The following is a 23672-nucleotide window of genomic DNA, read 5'->3' as shown; positions in this document are numbered from 1 at the left end:
ACATTTAAATGGCTGTTTTAAGAAGGAGGCCCTAGTAGCAAGGTTGTGGGTGGGGCAATGAGACTGACTACTCTGGGGAGGTGTGGTGCTTTGAATAAGAATGGCCCCCATAGGCTCATGCATTTGAATGCTTAGTCATCAGGAACTGACACTACTTAGAAGGATTAGGAGGTGTGACCCTGTTGGAGAAAGTGTGTCACTATGGGTGGGCTTTGTGATTTCCAGGGCCCAAGCCAGGTCTGGTGGCTCTCTCTTCCTGCTGCCTGTGGGTCTGGATGTAGAACTCTCAGCTACTGCTCCAGCCAATGACTGCCAGCACATACCATGTGTTCCTGCCATAGCAATAATGGACTTAACTATTAAATATTGTAAGCAAGCTCCAATTAAATGTTTTCCTTTATGGGAGTTGTTGTGTGGTCAAGGTGTTTCTTCACAGCATAGAACACTGACTAAGACAGAGGGATGGGCACTAAGGTCTTTGGAAAATTGTCTCTTTCAGGATTGTTTAAATCTAGGACAAAATCATGGTAAGACAGGAATTTGGGGACAGATATCCTGGGATGCCAAGGTTGACTCAGAGAGGAAGCTGTGGGCAAGAGTAGACTAAGGATATTTATCAGGAAGAACACATTTTGCTGGCAGTCCAGAAGGACTTGCCATTGGGTTCTCTATAGTGCCTAATTCATGAGTGAAGAGAGATGATGTGTGAAATAAAGAATCCAGAGAATATTGGAGAAATACTTTTTGGGTGCTGACTCTACCCTGATTCACTATGGAAGGGAAAGGTTCTGGAGATCATCAAGAAGAATGACATGAAAAGAAGAGAAAAGGAAAACCCAACATTGGGCAAAGGGTGGCCCCAAGAAAGGCCAAATGGTAGACAAGTGATCTAGCAAGGAACAGGTGAAGCAGAACGGAGATAGAAGGAAATATCATGAGAGTACCTACCCTGGCATCAAGTCTTCCTCAGCTCATGGATGATGGTCCTAAAAACCAGCTGAGTTTTTTTTCTTTTTATTTATTTTGTTTGTTTGTTTGTTTTTTGTGGAAATGGGTGTGCAGATGTGGTTTGAAGCTGGTTTGTTTCCCAAAACTCCTGCAGGGGCTTAATACTTCCAAACCATATGTTAATGGTAGGAAGAGGGTAGAAGATTAATTTCAGTGTGGTGGCTAACACCAGAGCTTTTGGAAAATTATTAGATTAGGCAAAGTCATCAGATTGAAACCTCCACTATCCTTGTGGTCACTTTATAAGAAAAGGGAGAAAGCCCACACAGAAAAGAAAAGAGAAGAGAAGAGAAGAGAAGAGAAGAGAAGAGAAGAGAAGAGAAGAGAAGAGAAGAGAAGAGAAGAGAAGAAGGAAGGAAGGAAGGGGAAGTCAACTCCTGGAATGATTGATGCTGAGAAGCCCAAGGTCCACAGTCATCTGTTGATGAATGGCTATAGCCTGTGGTGGTTAATCTTGATTGCCAACTTGACTAGATTTGGAATCACCTAGGAGACACTCTGAAGGGCATTTCCAAGCAGGTATAACTGAGGTAGGAAGAGTCACCCCAGACATGGGCAGCACCATTCTATAGGTGAGCGAGGGTCCATGACCAAATAAAAAGAGAGAAAGTATGAATGCCAGCATTCATCTCTCTCTGATCCCTGACTGTAGATGCAAAGGGATCAGCTGCCTCATATTCTGGTTATCATGATCTTCCTGCCCATGTAGTCCCAGAAACAATATAAAAGTTGGGCTAGTTCTTGGAAGGGGGAACCCTAGAACTCACTGGCTAGCCAGTCTAACCAACTGGTGAGCTTCAGGTTCAAGGAAAGACCTTGTCTCAAAAAATAAGGTAGAGAGTAATGGAAAAAGGCACCTAATGTCACCTCCTGACATGTATGTACACAGGAATACACACCCAAAAGAGATGTTTAACATGTAAATTAGCCCTACATTTAATTGAACTGGTTTCTTACTTTTCACACACAAAGCATGTGCCTGGCCTCCTAAAACTTAGGAAGTTTATTTTTTTCTCAAAGTTTTATGAATGATTGAAGAGGGGGCTGTCCCTGGAAAGAAGTCCACTGAAGACCTGGCAGCTTGGTTGCTATGGGAACAAATAAAGACAGCTTTTGTGTTGGTGATTTGGGGGATAAGCCATTTGCTGGTTGGTTATAGCATGGAGGTGTGGTTGGTGGGTCCTTTCTGGTTGGTCCTGGTGCCTTATCTTCATCAGGTATCCTGTCTCTCCTGATCCCACCATGGTGATTCCTTATGGTGCTGTTCTTGAAAATGAGGCTCTTCTGGGGGAGAAAACAAACATGACTTTGTTTGTGTGGGGAGGGCTTCTGGGGCTCTCTTGGAGGCTACCAGGTCAGTTTAAAGATGTCACTTTGAGGACCAAGGCAGAAGTGAAGGGTCTTCCCACGAATTAAATCGTTGCAGCAAAGCTTTTATAGTGTGCACTCAGCTGAGCTGCTGAGGCAGGGTGTTTGCTAACCTTCAGAATCAGCCATGACCTACAGTGTGAGAAGTTACAGAGCATAGCAGGGTGCAGGATCATGTAGTCTAGTCACTTACGCTGGTCCAGTGTGCGCCCAACCCCAACCATTCTGGAAAGCTTGACTTTCTGGGTTTCCTTCAGGTAGATTATCCAGAAGACCAATAGGAGGACAGCAAGCAGCAGGACACCCACTGCAATGCTCAGCACAATGGTGGTGACGCTGGGACACTCTAAGGAAAAAGCACAAGCCTTGAATTATGTGAGTCTCTACCCAGAAGACTACAGCCTCTGCATGTTACCCACTCTACAAAGGGTCCCACTCCAGAGACTTGCTGTCTGCCACACAACATGGGTACACAAGAGAACACAGCCTCAGTCAGCATCAGAAAGCAAGGCCAGTCTTTATGGTCCCAAATGATACTTAAAGGCCACTAGGCCTGGCCTTTTATTCACAGAGAAATTTATGGACATGCCTGAGGAATTCTAAGCCATCTTACTGCACAGTGGGAATGCGGACCCCAGGAGAAGTCCATGATCATGGCCTGAGGACAGGTCCTCACCCAGAGTCTGTGCCCCACCTACTCTCATGAGTTTCAGCTTGAGAAGGGTTGGAGAACAGTAGGCTCCAGGTTTCTGTCCTGTAGGAGTTCCAGTGTGCTGCTGGCCGACATTTCTTGTGGTTGCTCAAGCGATCTCTCTGCCTTTGTCCTTTCAGCTAAGTATGAATGGGATGAGGAACTAGAATTCTGGAGCTGCATACTGAAGACCTGAAAGGACATCTTGCCTTCTGCCCAAATCCACCATCTTCTACATCTTTGGACATTGTCACTCATCACATCTCTGAACCGCTCTAACCCCCTGTGTCTCATTCATCTGTTGGGGAACCCTGGACCTTCAAACTATCACTTAGTCCTCTATCTCTTCTGCCATCTCCATCCAAGGGTAGTATCTGTCCATACTACTTCTGGACTCAACCCAGCTCAACCTGCCCTCCTCCAGTCTTAGTCCTGACCAGGACAGCAATATTTGGCAGGATCATGCCTATCTAAGCTCAAGATAGGACCATGTCCACTTGGTCCCAGGCAGTATAGGCACACCTGTATTGATGACTGGACAGTATCAGTATCCCTGACAAGGGAGCAACCACTTTATACACTGAGATGATTATTTCCTGATATCACTATTATATCTACCTGGTCCCCGATAGGTGTGGGTTAACCCAGCTCTTGCTAGAATTGTATCAATATGGTCCCTGACAGGACTATCTGCACCTTGATTTCTGATAGTGCTGGGTCTGTTTGGTCACCAAGAGGACCATGTTCACCCTGACCTCTTACAGTACTGTGTCCAATATGACCCTCAACAGTTCTGTGTTGATGAGATGAGATTTTTAAAAAAAGACAATGTGAGTACTGCCCTTTTTCTTCTGGGAACTTCTCATAGCTTTTGGGCATGCTCAGGAACAAACTTGTACCTGTAGAGGATGTGTGGTGCCCTTGGGCTGATGACTGTCATGACCGCCGACCTATTGGGTCTCCTTGTCTCAGTGATCTCATTTTTCCTTCCAGGAGAATGGGCCCCTCACCACATGGTCTTGTGTCATTTTAACTGTAGTTGCAGCCTCACACTGTGCTGGACGTTGCCTGACAGGACCATGCCATGGACCCCACAAAGACTAGGTCAGAATCTTCCATTCACAGATATTATTGTCCAGGACTTGAGCTGTGTGGGGGCAAGGAGGGCTTGAGGGGCAGCAGCATCTCCATTTCTTTGAGACTTCTGATAGGTATCCTGAAACAGCTAACCGGTACCAGTCCTTGGGGCCCTCCCATCAAACGGGAGACGCTCCCACTGTAAGGAGTGGTGCTTCCATGGTTCCATGCTTAACACGGACTGCAGCTACCATCAGAGGTACTTGTCTGTCAACCATCTCTTGGTGCAGGGGCAGGTGAGGGTACTGCTCCCCTGCCCAGATATCCTGGATAGTTCTCCTTCTGCTACTGAGTATCCTTGCCCACTGGAGAGAGACCCTTCCCTTTGCAGCTCTCTTGCTATCTGCAGAGGCTCCTGGGCTAGAGTTCTTGTCACCACGTCCTACCTCACCAGATCTGGGCACTGTCTGGCCTTACCTCGGCTCTCCTCTACGTAGATGGAATAGATGCTTCTCCGGTCTCGCTGGCGCACAGTGTAGGTTGTCCAGCAGCCCTCCGCATCCTGTTCACTGCAGTTCTTGCGATGAAATTCTGAACTCAACAGATCCATACACTCCCAGAAGCAACGTATTCCATTGCTGAGTTTTAAGCACTTGGCACAGGAGCTGAGGAGAAGTTGGAAATGAGTTTGATGGAATGGGGTGGTGAGGGAGTGTCCAAGGGCACAAGGATGAGCAAGGTGCACACTGTGTGAGGGTACACAAGTGTGTTGGGGTGCAGCATTATGCAAAGATGCATGAGTGTGTCAGGATGTACAATTGTACGAGACATCACAGGTGTCAGGCTGCATGGGTGTGTCAGGGTGAATGGTGAGTGAGTGCATACTGGTGTGTGAGCATGTCCCAGCCAATAAGGGTATACTGATGTGTAAGGCTGTGTGTGTGTGTGTGTGTGTGTGTGTGTGTGTGTCAGGGTGCACGAAGTGTACTTGTATGTTGGGGAGCACTGGTGAATGAGAGAGTACCGTGTGCAAGGCTGTGTGAGTTTGTCAAGATGCGTGTTATGTGAGTGTGAAGTGGTGTGTCAGGGTGCACTGGTGGATCAGTTTGTCCAGCTGTGCAAGGTTTCACAGGGATGCCAAGGTGTATTACTGTGTGAGCGTAGACTGCTATGTAAGGGTGCCCTAATAATTAGGGTGTACAGATACGCAAGGACGAGCAGGTGTCTTGGGGAACGCGGGAGTGTCAAGATTCACAGAGCGTAATATGTGAGGGTATTCCACATACAAGCTGGTCCTGTAGTGAGAATCCCAGGTGCCCTTAGAGGTCAGCACAGTGGTGTAAATGAGGATGGAACAGATTGTGATCCTGGGAAGAGACCCAAGGGTAGAGCCAGTGGAAATTGGATCCAAGGGAGGTACAGACCTCCTCAAAATGACACCTCCTGCTGGGTCTGCTGGATCTTGCTGAGAACTATGGTGTAGTGGCACCCCTGGGGGACTCCCTGGTGGCCTAGCTGTGAGGGCAGTGTGGGTGGTTGGTACACTCACATGTACTTGTGGCAGCGCGAGAAAGCACCTGAGCTCTCCTCACACAGCGGTGGTTGGTAGCCGGGGTCACACTCACAACGGTTGCAGCGGCATTGGCCATGGCCATTGCACACCACCAGGTTTTTGCTCAGACAGCCCTCAGTGGACCTCCGACACTGGCAGGCTGAGCCCTCATAGCCTTCCTTGCAAACACACTGGTCACAGGAGCAGGAGCCCCTCTCTGGAAAACAGTCGAGGTCACGCAACTCACCTTCCTGGAGGTGGGTGAGAACTAGGAACCACTCTCCCACCTCCCTGGGCCCTTGCCGATAGTGCCTGCCAGGGAGGACTGTACTTACAACCTCCTTGCTGCCTGCTCCTATCATTACCTTCTCACCCAGCCCTACAACACCAGGGAAGGACAACTGGGCAAAGACACAGGGACCAGGGAGGTTCCCCACCCCTCCAGCAACACATCCGCCTTTCAGCCAGACTGGTCCTCCACATCCTGTTTGAATAGCCTTTGGGTCAGGACTGTTACTTCTGTTGTTTTCCAGAGACAATGGCTGACCCTCACAGACATGGAAGGCCTGCCCATGGAAGAAGCCTTGTTGCTGCTGTGTAGCTTGGCAAGACTAGCAATCATCTGTTCATCGGTCCCAGTGTCCCATTCAACGTCTTCTGGCGCAAACTGAGAAGAAAGCCCACCTCCCATTTCCGGCGGCCCTTGTCACTCACGTGGGCCACCGCAGACTTGGCCTTCGTATCTTTCGCAGTTGGTGTTGTCACACTCGCAGTACCGCCCGAAGATCACTTTGTTGGCGATGTCACTGGTGTGGCACTCACACCGCCCACAGATGCAGTCCCCCAGTCCCGAGCACACGATGGAGCTGTTGTCTTTGCGGCAGCTTCTCTGCAGTTCCTGGCTGCTCTGGCCCTGTGTCTGGCACTCACAGTTTTCCCCTATGTATCCAGAGTTGCACCTGTGGCCGTATAGGAAGGGCCGTGCTCAGGTTCTTCCCTGAGGTGGGCACACCTTCAGCCCTTGGGCCCAGTGCACACACCCAAACACCTATAAAGTACGGCACACCGTGGCCACTCCATGGTGGTGTTCTGAGCATGCACCTGAGATAGACACGGAGAGCCCTCCCAAGGCTGCCCTGGGTAGAGTGGCCAACCATAAGCTTGACTTTGGCCCATGAACAGTCCCTGTGACAGGCTACTATGGCATTGCACAGATGGTCCACATCGGTCAAATAGTACACTCCTTGAGGCTTCTAAATGTCCCTGGATCTCTGGTAGCTGATGGAGCAGACCTAAGCTTTGACTTGGTCTCAGTCCTTGCCTGCTACTAGATCTATCTTTTGGTGAGAGGAGTTTCCTGTGAGCCAGTTCTCTGCCTGGGACCCTTCATGGCCAGAGAGTGGCCGGAGAGAATTGCTGAGGAATACCCTGTTTTGGGGCGTGATAGCAAGGACTTTGGGAGTGTGAACCCCAGGCTCCCCACCAGCACCTCTCACACCGTGCCGCCTAGGAGTTATCTAGGGGAAGAAAGTGCTGTGGGTTGTCCGCAATCACCTCATCCATAGATACCCTTCCCATAGGTTGGACTGCCAAGGGCTGCAGGTACCTGCCTCACCTGCAGATGCCACACTCCATGACACCCTTGCCTCCACAGAGGCCGTGCTCCTGACTCGAGTCCCGGCACTGGCACTCACACTGGGGAAGGACCCTCACGGTCACCGAATCAGTGGAGCTCGGGGCCTGGATGACAAAGGCTTGCTTCTGAATGCACTCTGAAGCCATGACAGTGACCTGGAAGGTGACCTATAGGAGGATAGTGGGGCTTAGACAGGGACCATGGGTAACCTCAGGGGTGCTGGTAGGGATCAGAGTGATGTCTGGGGAGGGGTGGCATGGGTTCTTTCTGAAGCAGAGTATCTTGGGACAGATTATGGACCAAGCTGTAGGGAGCCCCGACCCCCACTCCACCCCACCCCCAGTCCTTACTAACCAGCATCCAAGCACTGCTGTGAATCAGACTAGGGAGGTAATGTTTTTCATTATTACAGTAGGAGATTTTTACACTGAACGTGTGGGGCACTGTTTTCCCTTGTGTCCAGAGTGCTAAGATAATAGAACATCACAGGAAGTGTGATGTTCTTTATCCAGCCCAGAATAGAGGTGAGGGTCCCAGGCTGTGACAGCACACGCAGGCGGCACAAGGATGGCAGGGCTGGTGGCAGAGGGAGCTGGTTTGCAAAATCAAGCTACATCTGAAATCAGTTTAAGCCAATGGTACTTAAAGATAGAGAAGAAATGTCAGTAAAAATAAGTAACGCACCATCTAAAATTTAGAATAAAATTTGTCAATTTCCCATGTAAATCACCCAGCCCGAGGGGATGGTATTCTGTTTGGGGTGTGTGTAAGGGTGTGTGTGTGTGTGTGTGTGTGTGTGTGTGTGAGCTAAAAGAAAAATTAAAACTTGGGTAACAAATTTATATTTGTTAGGGAAAGAACTCAGTTTGTTTTTCTTCTTACCTGACTTGATGTTTCCATCAAAAGGTAAAATGAAACAGAAGTCAGAAAAGCTGACCCAATCCGTCTTGTTCTTTAATCTCTCTTCGTGTCTAGCAATTGCCCCCTAGGGGGCGCTGTTATTGCATGACTGTTAGTGTGTCTGGGCTATTCCAGGAGGGATGTGGGGTTTCCTGGCCTGCGCATTTAGTGCCTTCCTGCTCCTTAACATTACTGTATAGACAGCACCAGTCTCCCAAGTGATGTTTACAGGGAGAAGCGTCTGGCCGCTGGCCACCAATTGCTTTCCCATTTGCTTGCTCCAGATGAGCCTTTGTTTCCTCCTAAATGTCCCTGGGATTGAGTTATTGAAATACCTGGTAGGCCCTCTACCATGCTGGGTTGGGAACCCCAGGCTCACCTGGTTGTTGATCTGCCCACCGTCACACTCCCCTCTGAATTTGCCTGTACTTGATGTCCCATTACCGCAGAAGGAGTCGTAGGTGACTTTCAGGGTGTTGGGGATGGTGGTGTGGTCCAGGAAGACTTTGGAGGTGAGTCTCTGTTGGCAGAGAACAGCCATGCTCAGGGGTGAGAGGTTTCAGCTGTCCCTGCCCCCCAGTACTGTGGCACTGTTATACTTTTTATGCCCCCTCTGCACACCAGTTGATGACACAAACACCTATTGGTAGCTCAGTGAGCGTGCCAGGGCAGGTCAGCACGTCGATGCCATGGCTTATTCTGAGACAGGCCACTGGTAAGAGATCAGCATCGACACAGCTGTGAGCCCTTTGAGGACAGTCCCCTCACTGCTGAATGCCAGGGCCAACTGAGGAGGAGCCACAGACTGTTGAAGATGTGAGAGACGGAGCACAGATGGGAGGAGAAAGGGAACAGGTGGCATCTGGCGAGCGGGCAAGGATGATGTCACCTGAGTCATCCCTAGAAAGGCAGAGCTAGCAGCAGCCTGGCACAGAGGCTTCTTGGGGGCATCTGGGGTTCACAAGGCTACAGAAGGAAATGAAACCTCTCCATGGTCAGTGACGGCAGTGTTACAGGGGCCCCCACACACTGTGCTGGCGGATCCCAGGATGCTTGGTCACAGAAGGCTAGGTCAGAATTGAAGGATACCTGTCACTTGTAGATTTCGGTATCTGTAAGCCCCGAGCAATGCAGTATTTGGTGCACGCTGGTGTCTACGAGAACTCTGGGACCCCGAGGGTGTGGATTTGGATGCAGCTGGATAGGCAACACACCAAGGGGAGGATGAGGAATGAGGGTCTGCAACATTTGCCTGGGGCAGGAGTGGGACCAGCATGCAGGAGGAAGTGCTGGTTAGCTTCTGTCAACTTAATACAAACCAGAGTCCCTTTGGAAGAGGCAACCTCAGCTGAGGAATCGCCTTATCAGGCTGGCCTGTGGCCACATCTGTGGAGCATTTTCTTCATTGCTAATTGATGCAGGAGGGCCCAGTTCACGGTGGGTGCTGTCTCTTTAACACAGTAACAGCAAATGAAGTAGGACAGGTCCTTCTTCCCAAGACTGTCTACACAGCATCTGAATTTACTAAGGTGATGTCTGCAGTCTCCCCAGCCTGTGAGACAGCATGTGCTCTCCCATGGCCACCTGCCCTCCTCTATCTCCATGGCGGTAGGCAGGGGAGAGCCCCATCTGGGCAGGACTTAGAACTCATGTTTTAGGGAGAGCCAGATGAGATCTGTGAGCCACACATTCATTCACCAATAAGAGGAACTGCCCTGTGCTCTACGTCTGTCGAGAAGGCTGTAGGGTGCCTGTCGGGGCTGCGGGAGGCTACAGCAGAGTTCTGTAAGTCAGGGCTCTGCTAACTGGTGCGGAAAAATTGTCTGTATTCTGTCAGTAATGTTTTAAATAAACGCTGATTGGCCAGACCAGGAAGTAGAGGCAGGGCAATGAGAACAGGGGAATGTTAGGAATGAGGAAGCCCGTTCCTCCCAGTCCTTCCCAGAGGAAGCAAGATGTAATCTGCCCAGCTGAGAAAGGTACCAAGCCATGTGGCTAACATATATAAGAACAATAGGTTAATATAAGCTACATGAGTTAACAAGAATCCTGAGCTAATGGGCCAATCAGTTTTATAACTTATGGAGATCTCTGTGTGATTTTCTTTGGGGCTTGCCCGCTGTGGGGTACCAGGCAGGACAGAAACCCCAACAAGCCGGCCCTCAATGTTACAGCTAACTGTGAAGTTCAGACCATCTCATCCAGCGACTCCATGAGACTCACCCTGTGGGTGTCCTTAATGAACTGGGTCACATTGCTGGAGTCACCTGAAAGTTCCCTGATGGCCAACGTGGAGATGAACGTGGTGAGTCTCTGTTGGGAGAGAAGATCAAGCTGGCACCTGGGACCACCAACTCCTCCGTGCTCGTGAGGGCTTGTGACACCCAGAGGGACCCTCTAGCTTTCCAAGTGGCTAGGATGATGCTCAACTGAGTCTCCACTTCACAGAGTCACAGAAGGAGCATCGGTGGCATGCTGCCAAGTGCCGACACCTGGATCTTAGTACGCTCGTGTCTGTGGTGTAAGTGCCCCTGGCAGCCAGTTCCACTTTCAAGCTGTGATGTCACTGACTGGGGAACACGCACCTGTCCTGTCATGGGGCAATGTTTTTACCATATCATCTTGGTGGACAGAAATCATACCCGTGACACATAAGGGCACAGACGGCTAGGAAGTGGTAAAATCACAGGAAGAGGTAAACCCTGAGCATTACTGGGTTTGGGCCATCTGATTTTAATGGGGACCATGTTACACAGCCCTGTGACAATGAGTTCTGGCAGGACTGATCTGCTTCCCAGAGTGTCCCTGGAGGTGGCTCAGCCTGAATCCCTGGATAGCTGCCACCATCCTCCCCACAGCTGCCTAGTGTCATTCAAGGAAAGGGAATGTTGTACCCTCTCCAGATAAATCCTACTGACAGTCAGGATAGACACTTCTCTATCCCGCACTGTCCCTAGAATGGAGTCTGCCTTCTCTGGGAGCACAGTAGGCTTTTTACATCCAGGCCACCAAACCTCTCTGAGCTCGTCAACTCAAACATTGTCATTTGTCTTGGCTATGGGATCAGCCCACCAGGAAATTTGGGCTCTGCCTTGTCCAGTTTATGAAAGTTGCTTTCTTCTAAGTCCAGAAGCATCCACAGAGAAGGGTCTTGTGTGTAACATTCTCATGTGCTCCCTGAGGCATTGACCAACCTCCCAAGAACTGAGCCTTATGAAGCCCAATGACCTCTCAGGGTAAAGGAAGTGGCGGGCCTCAGGTCTTTTATCTGTGGCTTCCTTCCTTGTCACCACGCTGCGTGTGGGCTCTGTGAGGAGGGGATTGTCATAGCCCAGTCACAGATGAGGACACAGGGGCTGTGACATCCTGACTATGGAGTGGTCTCCTCTTTGTTACGCTAGCTGGCAACCTGTGCAGAGCCAAGCCACTGTTCTCCGTGACTGATGTGATGGCAGTATTCCAGGCTGCCACCTGTCCTCTCGTTGTCTCTGCAGGGTAGTTTCCCTTCTCTGGAGCCTGGAAACCTAACAGCAAGAAGTGTGGTTTTCCTGTTGTCTTGGCAACCAAGGCTTGCCTGAGACCTGTGATGTGACCCAACCCTGAGTCCGCATTCAGCAATGCACATCCAGCAACAGCCAACTTCCCAGCCATTGTAGAGTTTCCTCCCCCAAGATTCATGTTCACACTCAACCCAGCCCTGCACCCGGCTGTTGTGCAAGGCCACACAGCTTCAGAGAGTTCAGGCACAAGGGGAGTCAACCTGAATACTCATGTGTATGCCTATGAGGATGGATGATGTCAGGGGACACTGATGTCACTCTCAGATGAGGAGAATTTGTTACTGGGGCAGCTGCTTTCTGAATTAACTAGATGGATCAGCTTAGGGGTCCCTGGAGCAGTCCTCATAGAGGAGGAGGCTGAGGTCCCAAGTTTTCCCACTGTAGACCATAGCTCTGAGGTTCTCCTGTAGGCATCCTGCTGACCCAGAAGAACTGGTCATCAGACAAATAGATCATGGCCATCCTCCTCGTCTCAGACTGCTGGACGTGTGTCTCATTCTGGTCTCAGGCCCTTACTCTGGCAAGTGGAAGCAGGACTCCGGTGATTCTGCAAGGACGCTGGGCTTCCTCACCCTGCAACTGAAATGCCTGCCGCTCTTGGTCAAGACCCACCTCTCTTACCTCATGTGTTTTCACCATCCTCGAGGGCACCATGACAATGGGCTGGATGTTGTTTTCAGCCAGTTTCCTTGCCAACTGGAGCACTGAATGGTCGTCCTGGGGAGAAGGGAGATCCCGTCAGGCCACCCAGTGGCCTACGGCTCTGAGGACTATGATATCCCCCTTGTCCTGTGGTAGCACCTTATCTGAACAAGGCGTGCAAATATGTGAACAGAATTCAGCAGAAATGAATGGTACTGAAAGACAGTTAAGAAAACACCAAAAGTTGCTCTGTGCTTGGTTTCTTGGTGCAGACCTGGGATTCCTCTAATCCTTCCTGGCATTTTCTCAGCCTTCCTTCTAACCCACATCCGCTCATTTGTGGCTCTATTAGACCCCACTCTAACAGGGACCCATGGCTGCCGTGCTAGGTTGGGACTCAGGGAGGGGGGTCTTCATTGTCCTCTCTTCCAGACTCTGATTCAAAGTTACCATTAGTCCTGCTGCAGCTTGCCTGCAGGGCCCTTCCTCCTAGCCCACTCCATCCCCTAGGGACTGTTCTTCTCAGTGGCTCCTTTTAGCCCTCCAGCCCATCTCATATTCCTTTGTGACTCCCCTGCTGACTTGCAGAATAGGGGAGACTCTCTTCAGTATGTCTTGGTGTCCTGCTGCTGTGCTCTGGCCTGAGGTTGATATCCGAGACCTAATAGGACCACTCACAGCTTCCGGAGTTTTTCTTGAATTTGTTTCTTAGGTTGGAAAGAGGTATTTAAGGCTCTGGAGAGGTGACCCTGTGTGATCCTGACCTGGCTGGTATGAGGGAGCAAGTTTATAACAGTCCTGTTTTTCCCCCTGTTTGGGTTCCTGTCTTGTGTCCTGCAGGGCTAAGCCTCAGACAATGCCAGGGAAGGAAGGGGCTCACAGGCTCTCTTCTGCTCTTGAACACGCCATCTTCCAAGTGACAGTGGCTATCGCTGAAATTCTGTCTGGTACCCGGACTCTTGTCTTTAGCCAAGTAGAAATCGTTGTCTGTGACGAGCACCAGAAACCGTGTCCCATTACGCCAACCGATTTCTCTCTGAGAAACAAATGGCCTGGAGTTACCCACTGTACTTTTTCCGCTGGCCACCTTGGGAGCCAGGTGTGGCAGCCTGGAGCCTGCCCCTCTTGCTTTGGGGTTTCACAGCAGCCAGACAGCAGAAAGAGGGAGTTGAGATTGAGTCTGGGGTGTGTCTGCTAAGATGCCCAAAGTGTGAGGTGAGGGGACATGAAATGCATATCTACTTCCCAATAGGCAACACTTCTATAGACCATCCCTCCAGACCCAGGACTGGGCTCCCCAAAACATCCCCCCAAAATCTGTGGTGTCCATCACGACAGGCAAATCCCAAGTGTGAATACAGGGACCACAGGGGAACTGCATCTTCCTGGAGAATCCCCAGAAAGGAGTGTGTGCTTGCACCCAGGAAGGTTTGGTCCAGGGCTCCAGGGAGGCCAGAAAGCTGTGAGAAAAGAGCTGAGCCAGGGCACAGTTAGCTTCCTGCAACAGTGACCTAAAGAGACAGCCTGGGGCAGGTGTGGGACGGGTGTGTGGGTGAGAGGGGTCGTGGGCGCAAACTCTGGCCAGGGACTGGTGTCTTGCCTTGGAGGTGAGAGTGGACCCCTGACTCAGGATGTGTAGGATGAGGCCCAGGTTACCATGATCACTTGACAAGTTCTAGGCTTCAGGAGGGTTAGGCATCATAGATAATAGTGAAATCTGCAGATAATCTCCCAGGTTCCTTTGCCCTCTTCCCTCTCTCCCTCCCAGCCACCTCCTGTGGCTCTTGAGAAGGCTAGTGAGGGTTATTCCTCTCAGGCTGACAGCCAGCAAAGGGGCCATCGACTTGACCCTTTGAGAGAACATGGCTGGTACAATAGCTTGCCGCACCCCAGAAGTCTTCAGACCTCAGAAGGGCTTGGTAGGCTCACCAGGCACGTGGCGACTTGCACCATAGCATCCAGCTGTCCCTTGGGAGTATTCAGGTTTCCAGAAACCAGTTGCTTCGCCAGTTCCTTCTGAAACTGACTGGAGTCATCGGTCAGCTTCAGGATGTGCTGGAAGGTCATGTTCCTGATGAATCCGAAACCTAAGGAGGACAGGTGAGGTTGGGAGGCTGTGGTGGTAGGAGGTGGAGGGAGATACCTGGACACAACCTTAGTTTCCCTGCCTTATAGTAAAACAAGGGAGAAAACAGGATGGTGGATGTGTGTGTTTGAGTATGCATGTTGTGGGAGTTCCTGTGCATACATGTGAGCATTCAAAATCATGTATACGTCTGAACACAGTTTACATAAGTATGTTCCTATATGAATGTGAGCATGTCCAGGTGTGGAAATAAATTGTTCACCTGTGTCACTGTATGTATTTGAGAATGTGTGTGCACATGTGGTCTTATACATGTGTGAGCATGCCTGTGGGTGTGGATGTGGCTATGCACACACATACAGGTGCATGAATGTGAACACAGATGTCCAAGTGTGAGGGAGTACATCACTCTTCAGGGAAGAGAGTGCTGTTTGGGGGAAGCCAGGACTCGTGGAGCTGTGCACACATCACACATGCAAGCACCCAAGCCTTATTCTCTGTGAACCTGTTGGTGTTTATGGAGCTCTGACCCTTTGACCTGCCGCTCATTGTGATCACGGCCTTTATGCTACAATGGTTACTTTGTCGACCTAATCTGATGTTTACTTGTTTTTAGAAATTAGCACTTCTGTCTTTTGATCTTACCAAGAGAGGAGTGAGAGAGAAAAGAAGAACCAGTGGAGGGCTGAATCTTGTGGTTAGTGACTGGGCATGGTCCCTGGAGGGGATGCAGGCCCGCTCCACCCACAGTGATGCCCTGAGAACTCCCCAGCGGCAGCTCTCAGGTCTCTGCCTCTGGTGTGTGGGGACGGGGTTGCCCAGGATATGGGAAAGGCTGAGACAGATCCCTGCGGTGGCTGCGGACCTCACCAATATGGCCTGATCTGGTGATCTCATTGAGAGCTTGGAGCAGGTCACTGCCCAGTGTCTGGACATTGGAAAGATGGCCTTGCATGGAGTCAGAGATGGCCATCAAGAGGTACAGGTCAACAGAGTTGACCTGGGTCTGCTGGACGCTCACGTTGAATGCTGCCGCTTGACCTGCGAAGGAGAAGGGTGTCTCTACTGGGCTGTGTTGTCTTAGGACACTGGTACTGAGCGGGGGTTGCACATGAACTGTTCTCTCCAGTAGCACCTCGGTCCTCCCAGTTTCTTCCATCATTGCTGCCTGGGATAGCATCCTTGAAAAGGGACCGATAGCTGTGCCTGGTGGTGCACACCTTTAACCTCAGCACTTAGGAGACAGAGCAGAAAAATCTCTGTGAATTGGAAATCAGTGTGGGCTTCATAGAGAGGCCCTGCTTAAAAGGGAGAGGGCACCAAAAACTCTCGTGCTTCTTCCTGCCATGTGGGGACACCGGACAGATGGCTGAAGTGGCTTCTGAGGAACCCAGCAAGCTCCAGCACCCTGATTTTGGGCTTCCATTCTCCAGATCCATGAGCAGGATGTCTTATGGGTGAGTTAATCAGCTTGCGGAGCCAGCCCACACAAGCCCTTTGCTTCTGCCCATGGCTGGATTTACTACCCTGGCTCCCTGCGGCCAGGCCTGGTATCAACACTGGGGCCTGTGCTCCGAAACACTTGCTGTGGCCACAGTCACATCATCTGTTGGGCAGACTGGTTTAAATAGTTTCTCAGTTGCAGGATTCATCAGGGCCCTTCTTCTTTCAAGAATACTGGGCCTTCTGAGAGTGAACGCAACAGTATTTTCCAAATGGTTTGTTCTCTCTTCTCAACACCAAAGCAAAGCAGAACAAAACCAGCACAGGGTTAAAAAAGAGACCAGGCATCCAGTGTAGACAGCAGACAATGGAGGCTGGGGGAGATTTGCTTGCTTAGAGTTAGCAAGAGGCAGAGCTATGTGTGGAGAACCTCAGCATTTTTAATTAAAAATGCAATTATGATGTACATGGTGTGTGGTTAGTGTGTGTGTGTGTGTGTGTGTGTGTGTGTGTGTGTGTGTGTCTACCCTTGAATCAACCCCTGAATTCAAGTATGTCTCTTGTCTCAGTCTCCTGTGGGTATTTCGGAGCTCAGGTGTCTGGAGATTGGACATCAGTCTTCCCAGCAGCCTTCAGGCCAACCTGGATACACACCCTGCAATGGCGAGTGTTAACTGTCCACCTTACACAATATAGAATCACCTGGGAGAAAGGCCTCAGGTTTAACCTGTGCGTGACTGTCCTGTGTCTGCCAGCTGAGGTGGGAAGACCTGCCCACCGTGGGCGGGAGATCCTGTGCCCTATGAGTTGCGTAAGAGCTGAGCAGCGGCATGTATACATCACCCTCTGCTTCCTGACTGTGGATGTCAGGCTCCCGCTGCTGTGCCTCCCCCACCATGATGGGCTGTACCCCTGAACTGTAAGTCAAACTCTCTCTCATTTGAGCTGCCTCTGTCAGGAATCTCAGCACTGTCAGGAAAATAAACTGAACCACAGTGACGCGGGGGATGCTGGCCGAGCTCCTGTAAACACCTTGTGCCTGGTCCGCCCCAGGCAAGTTCAAGCCTACCTGGTCTCAAGTAAAGCGTCACATTTTGCGGGGACAGCTGCTTCTGGTCCCTGTCCTTGTCCTCCTGGGGTTCAGCAAGGCTCTTGGGGTCCACGAGGTACTCAGATGTGCATCCCCTTAACAACAGTTGCTCTGGAGTGTCACAGCGGACTGACTCTGGCTGCCCTTGGCCTGTGAAGTTCTGGGGAAAGGACCAGTTCCCCAGGTTAGTGTCACAAGGAAGCTGACGGACCATAGGAACTAAAGATCCCAGCCTATCTCCTCTTCACTTGCCATTACAGTTTGGCATAGAAACCTCTGTGGATGGGGGCAGTCTACCCAAGGAATATCTGGCCTTGAAACAACCTTGGTCTCCTCGAGGGCTCCAGATCAGGCAGAGCTACGAGCTGGAGGCCCTTTACTGCCCTTGAACTACTCCCTCTAGCACTGAGGACTGGAGTTCAAATCCCCAGCATCTACACGCAAATAAATGCCGCATGTGCCTGTATCCCAGCATAAGCACTTCTGGCCACCAGCTTGTCTCTAGGAATTGAGAAGGAATAGGCGGAGACTGAAGTCCGCTTCTGTACTCTACTTGTGTGCATGGGTACATAGACCTATATCACACACACACACACACACACACACACACACACACACACACAAGCACACAGACACACATACAGAGACACAGACACACATACCCACACAGACACAAACATACAGAGAGACACACACAGACAGACAGACAGACAGACACACACACACCACCCTCAATGTATTTAAAAAAAAATGGGGAGAGTCATTCTGAAGAAATTCAGAACATCCAGAGGGGCCCCTGGGCAGGCTTGAGACACTGAAACATCATTGGGCAAATGATAGTTACAGAATATTGAGTAAGATAGAGATGCATGTATGCATTGAGGGGAGGAAAGGAAGGAGAGACAGACAGACAGAGAGGAGAACGACAGTCATGGGGGAGGGTGAAGACCAGAGAGAGATACACACAGAGAGAGAAATAGAGAGAGAGACAGAGAGAATGAATAGATGTTATACTCCGCCCATCAACTCATGGGGTTCTTACCAGCTTCTGGCACCAGGCGCAGCCAGGCCCTGACCTGATGCAGTCCCGACAGGTGCTCACTCTGTCCCTGGTACACAGCTGGGACAGGCCTGGGGAGACAGTTGGGTGAGTAAGTTCTGCCCTGCCCATCCCAGCTACCCCAGAGTCAACAGGGGGAAGGGGGAGGGACACAGGAGAGGTCAGGTCAGGACTGGAAGCCCCGTGTGGCTCTGTGAGTTGAGCGATGTCCTTGGGGTGTGTCTGTTCTTCCCAGAACACCTCATGATAGAGCTCACCAGATCCCAGGGAGAGCAGCCCAGTTAGGATGAGGAGCAGGGGGTGCCGGCCCAGCATGTCCTGTGGAGGGAACGACCTGGTGAGTCAAGGCTGACCACCGACAGAGCCCCTTCTGGATTGTCTGAAACGCAGGGCTGCTGAGGGTGGAGGGGATCTAGTCCCTGATACCTCAGGGTGTAAGAATCAGACAGGTTCCACGCAAAGTCAGTCACCAGTGTCACCAGGCTCGGGGAAGGAGAAAGTGAGGAGCCACAGGCCTATTGAAGCGGCTGGGGGGCACCAAGTGCAGAAGACACAATACTCACTGTAGGTGATATATACAGACATATGCAACACACACACACACACACACACACACACACCATGTGCTATCTCTCAACACAGACACTGCATGTTACAAACGCTATGTGTGCTCCATGCTGCTGAGGCCGAGACTTCAAGGATGGAACTTGGGCTACAAGCTGAGACTCTGTCTGTCCTGGTAGTGCTGGGAGCTATACATGTGTGACTGTAGGCCACTGCTTGTTCTCCATCCCAGCCTCCAACCTGTCCTTGAGGTGTCTGGAAGTGGGCAGTTTCAGGGTTGACTAGTTGTCTCTGGCCAGACTTAGTTACTGAGTAGATCACACCAGCTCTGGGTGGATACCTCCTAACTTAGATTTGCTCTCTTTCTAAGCATACCAACTGGACTCCCCCTTCCTCCTACAAAAACCAAACCAAACCAACAAAACAAAACACCGGTGGCAGTATGAATATTCTTGTACCCTTTGATAGGGAAATTTGAACAGGATGGATATGGACCTCGTGTACCCCACACTGTCCAGAGAACAGGAAGGGGCCTGGGTTACAGCAAGACTAACCCACAGATGCAGTGTCCCAACGACCTGATGACAGGTAGCCTGCCAGGGTGGCGGTGGTGCCACCTCCCACCCCCACATCGTTCCTTGCTTATGTGAACCCTGTGGTTATTACAAAGAATGGCCTGGGAGACTCGTCTCGCAGGCTGGTGACAGGCAGGCACTCCAAAAGACCCTGAAAGCGACCACACTAGGAAATTCAGGACCCACCAACTCACCAGAAGTCTGTAGCAAAGCCAGCTTTCTCCCTGGGGAACTGGTGGCACAGCCCAGCACTCTCTCAGGAAGTGGTGAAGCTTACCACAGCCCCTGCTTTGGGCTTTGGTAAGTTTCCTTCTGTGGAGATTCTGTTGAGGACCCGGGTGCCCTCCCCTGGCACCAAACACAGGCATCGAATGAAGACCTTATTTTGGGTTAAATCAAGCTGCAAACACCTGGGCTATGGGACCTGAGGAATGCGCTGGAGGGGAAATGGATCCCATCTACATTACGTGTTCCCATGTAATGTGCAGTGAGGGCAGGAGGCTGAGACCAGCAAGAAGAGGGGGATGACTTCCTGTTGCAAAGTTCTCCCAATTGCTGAACCCTCCACCCAGTCCCGAGAAGCCCGAGGCTCCCTGGGAGAGATACCTGTGTCAAGATGTTACAGGGGTGAGCAGGGAAAAACTTGCAGAGCCCCAGGGTGGGTTTGAAGGGAGAGCAAGCGGCAACCCACGACACCTTGTCTGAGGGAAAACAAAATTAAAGCCTTGTGATGATCACAGCCCACTCAGTACTTTACATGGAAGCCCAGTGCCAAGGTGGAATCACTTCTGCCTTTTCACTCACAAAAGACCTGGGGTAGGGGAGCAGATGAGAACCAGGGCATTAGGGGAGCAGATGAGAACCAGGGAATTAGGGGAGCAGATGAGAACCAGGGCATTGGGACACCGTTCTGAGATCCAGTGCTCCAGGTAGGGACAAGCTACTCCATCACCAGTATTCTCAGTTTCTCCAGTAATCCTGTCTGTGCCTTCCAGTTTTCTATATAAATGTATATAATGACATCTTTTAAGAATAAGGTTATTTTTATTTATGAGCATTTCATAATGTATGCAATGTAACTTAATCACATCCACCTCCACTTAGCCTATGCCCACATTTCCCTCCCAACTTTATGTCCTCCATTATTTAATATTTACATAATTTTTAAATTCATGTGTCCTTGCTTACATATATGCATGCCACATGTGTGTGGGAGCTCAAGGTAGCCAGAAGTGGGTGTCTGATCCCCTGGAGCTGGTATTACAGAAATTGTCTGTCTCATGTGTGCCCTGGAGACGAACTGGGGTTGCCGGAAGAGCAGCAAGCAGTCTTAACTGCTGTTAAGAGTTATTAAATAATTCTTAAATAATTAAATAATATTTATTTATTTAAAATTAAATAATGATTTATTATTTTGAACCCACTGAATTCAGCTCGTGCTTCTCACATGCATGTGGCCTTGCTGTCATCTTTTGGAACCATGCTCCCCCGCAAAGAAGAATGACTCTCCCTCCCATGACAGCTATCAACTGCCAAAACTACAGGGTGGGGCCTTGGAAGCCCCTCCCCCTTCCACACTGGAGTCTTTCACTGTCTTGATCCATGGCCGGTCTTAGAAGAGCTCTCAGTTCTGTAGTAGCTAACGCACTGCCTGAGACTGCCGCTTCCACAACCCACTGGCTCTGTTGTTCCCACCACATACAATCCTGGGGAGGATTAGACCATGGCGGTGGCCGCCGTGCTCCATCAATCCCTGGATGGCTCTTGTTCACTCTTTCACCCACTCATCCCTCTAGCAAGTGCCTTTCGGTCTCTCCTGGTAAAAGACTAGATCCATCTAGGCTATCCTTAAGGATTACTGGATTCTGCCTCTACTGGTCCCTCGGCATCTACATTGCCCCCACTTCTACTGAGTTTCCACTCCAAATGTTCCGGACACAAAAGATGCCACTTAAAAGCCAGCTGGGAAGAACTACTTTCCCGAAGCTGACTATACTCTCAGACTCTAGAGCACCAAGAGAGCCCTGCCTGGGGCTGGGACAGAAGAACCCCATGCCTGGAAGCTTCTATAACAGCAGCAGCGTGCCTCTCAGGCTCAGAGGTCTCTGCATCTCATACCGGCCGGATCTGAGCATCTCAGAGGCCTGCCTCCAGCCCATGTCTACATCTCTCGCCCACAGGAAATGATAAGACCTGTGGTACCAAGTTATGAGCAGGAGTGAGGCTATGGAAGGCCCACTGGGGTCAGGGACAACCCAGGGTATTGGTTTCCACGGTGTCCCCTCTGCCAGCTGATCATGCTTTCCCACACAGCCTTGGTTTGCACTACACCCTTTCTGGGAGGTGGACCTGTAGACAGCATCCCAGCGTCCTCAGCAGCTCTTCTCTCCATCCACCCACGGCTCCCAGTCTGGTGCTGGCCTCCATGTCACAAGCATGGAGTCACTGTTCCAGGGGGGTGGTTGGTGCTACGGCTACCCTGCTGCTCTCACCGTTCACCACAGTCCTCCCCGTCACGACTGCCGCTTCAGGCACCACAGGAGGTGGCGGCTGTGGATGCTGTCCTTCCTTCCACTCATCAAAGGACAGCAGTGCAGGGACCCAGCCCCACAGTCGGTAAGCTCTGGGTGGAGATGGCGGCTGGGCAAGGGGCAGGCCACAGCGCTCAGATCCTAGAAGATCCAAGGGGAGCCCTGGGATCCAGAGGCATGACTTCAGCTGCCCTCTCGTCTGCCAGCGGCCTTGAGAACAGCTCTTATGAACGAACCTGACCATGGTGGAGAGATTAGGGTTACCTGAACCAGAATCCCACACTAGTTTTGTTCCCTTAAGCACAATGCTGACCAAGTGTGACGTCTACCAGGCCAGGCCTTTTAAAGCCTGAGCACCAGGGATTCAGGAGACACCACTAGGGAAGACACATGCGCGGGCACACACACGCACACACACACACATGCACCACACACACATAATTGTACATACATACAAGCATGCATGTGCATATCAGCACACTTCACACAGACCCATGTGCATGTGCACAGACACACATATCACACAAACAGACCCACCGTCTCTCACACAGGTGAGTCTGGAAGTAGATTTATCAGGCCTAGAGGTGTGAAGAGGTGGATAGAGGCGCACACAGCTGGCTCCTGCACATAGCCCTGAGAACTTCCCCCAGAGCTCCAGTCCTTCTTGGACCCTCCACTTCCAGCCTGGGGTTAGGAAGCTCTCCCCATAAGAGGATCATCCCGTCTCTGCTGGGTCTGGCAGCCGCCATGTCTCTGGAGGCCCAAATAGTGTATAAGATCCTAGAACCAAAGCTGGAGGCCTGTGCATCTATGCTTATTCTTCACCAGCCTGACCTCATGTTCTCAGCTCTAGGTGTTCCTAGCCTTCTTCATGGTTCTTCCTGAAGGTTTCAAGGGGCCTCTCCTACTACAGGGCCTTTATATGGTAGTCTTGGAACAGTTTTCCTTCAGACTCCCTGAACTGGGGTCATAGAGAGGCCACAGGATCCTCACCAGGGCTGGGGTCAGGTCTCCCGCTGCTTAGAAAAGACTAACATTGAGGTATCCTCTGTAAGAGCCACAGGGACAGGGCCCCCACTCACCGCTTGGCTCCTTGGAGGCCTCGGCTCAGCTGGAGGTTCTTCAGCTCCTAATCAGCGTGTCCTGGGGACTTCTCTGGCAGACCCGCCTTAGCTTGGTGTTTCCTCTTCTGACTTAGCTCCTGGGAGGAAGTGGTGATCTGTGGCTGATTGCCCTACACATGGGCCTTACTCAGTCCTCCATGCCATGCCACACACTCTCAGCAGCGACAAGGTGGCGGGGCGGGGGGGCTGGCAGTGATGAAGTGCTCATGGAGGGAAGTAGACCAGGGGAGGAAGGGGAGTTGCTTAGAACAGCTATCTGAAGACACTGGAAGATTCCCCAACATGTCAAGGATGGGTCAGGATCCAAGGGCCAGTGGGCAGGGGCTGGTTCTGATAGATTCGTGCCCAGATGTGGGGAGGTATGATTTAGGTATGAGCAGCAGGCAGAGAGCCACAACTCAGGCAGAAAGCAGCACCGCAAAGCTGGTCCCCTCCTTGCTTCCCACCTACACCCTCCTCTGACATCAGACTGCAGTTTGGCCTTTCAATGTGGATGAAAGACCAGCAGCTTCCCAGGAATCATCCAAGCCTTCAGGCCTGATTGGAACCGCCGAGCACCCAGCCTCATGGACGGAGCAGCTCCCGGCCTCCCAGGTTCTCCGGTGTGTAGATGGCTGTCAAGCTCCCACTGTGTAAACTGATCTAGTAAATTCCTTTTTATAGCACAGATTCATCCCTTTGGTTATTTTCCTCTTCAGAGCCATGGAGGACACAACAGAGCACACGGTGTCCCGGCATACACTTTAAAACATCATTACATTTTTT

The 23672-nt window shown here is 51.0% G+C and overlaps 1 protein-coding gene across 3 annotated transcripts; it reads right to left on the bottom strand.

Moving 5' to 3' along the window:
* Positions 1-1919: 1919 nt before the first annotated feature.
* LOC125392812 (integrin beta-2-like protein) lies at positions 1920-23033 on the bottom strand. Of its 3 annotated transcripts, none has more exons than XM_085685850.2 (16): positions 22866-23033; positions 18371-18431; positions 18096-18184; positions 17033-17213; positions 15391-15561; positions 14364-14521; positions 13315-13470; positions 12414-12509; positions 10456-10545; positions 8612-8752; positions 7312-7499; positions 6411-6655; positions 5694-5913; positions 4622-4809; positions 2570-2722; positions 1920-2289 (listed from the first exon to the last, which is right to left on the bottom strand). In XM_085685850.2, the coding sequence occupies exons 2-16, from the start codon at positions 18426-18428 to the stop codon at positions 2222-2224; spliced, it is 2202 nt and encodes a 733-aa protein (XP_085541976.1). In that variant the 5' UTR covers positions 18429-18431; positions 22866-23033; the 3' UTR covers positions 1920-2221. The 3 variants fall into 3 exon arrangements, with proteins under 3 accessions (XP_085541976.1, XP_048278724.2, XP_085541979.1); XM_048422767.3 differs by having other exon boundaries at positions 1920-2292; positions 22866-23030; XM_085685853.2 differs by lacking the exons at positions 18096-18184; positions 18371-18431 and having other exon boundaries at positions 1920-2292; positions 22866-23028.
* Positions 23034-23672: the final 639 nt, after the last annotated feature.

This window comes from Myodes glareolus, chromosome 2, assembly GCF_982192425.1.
Source record: "Myodes glareolus chromosome 2, mMyoGla1.1, whole genome shotgun sequence".
In the NCBI taxonomy this organism is placed as follows: domain Eukaryota; kingdom Metazoa; phylum Chordata; class Mammalia; order Rodentia; family Cricetidae; genus Myodes; species Myodes glareolus.
This window is presented reverse-complemented; position numbering and strand designations above follow the sequence as displayed.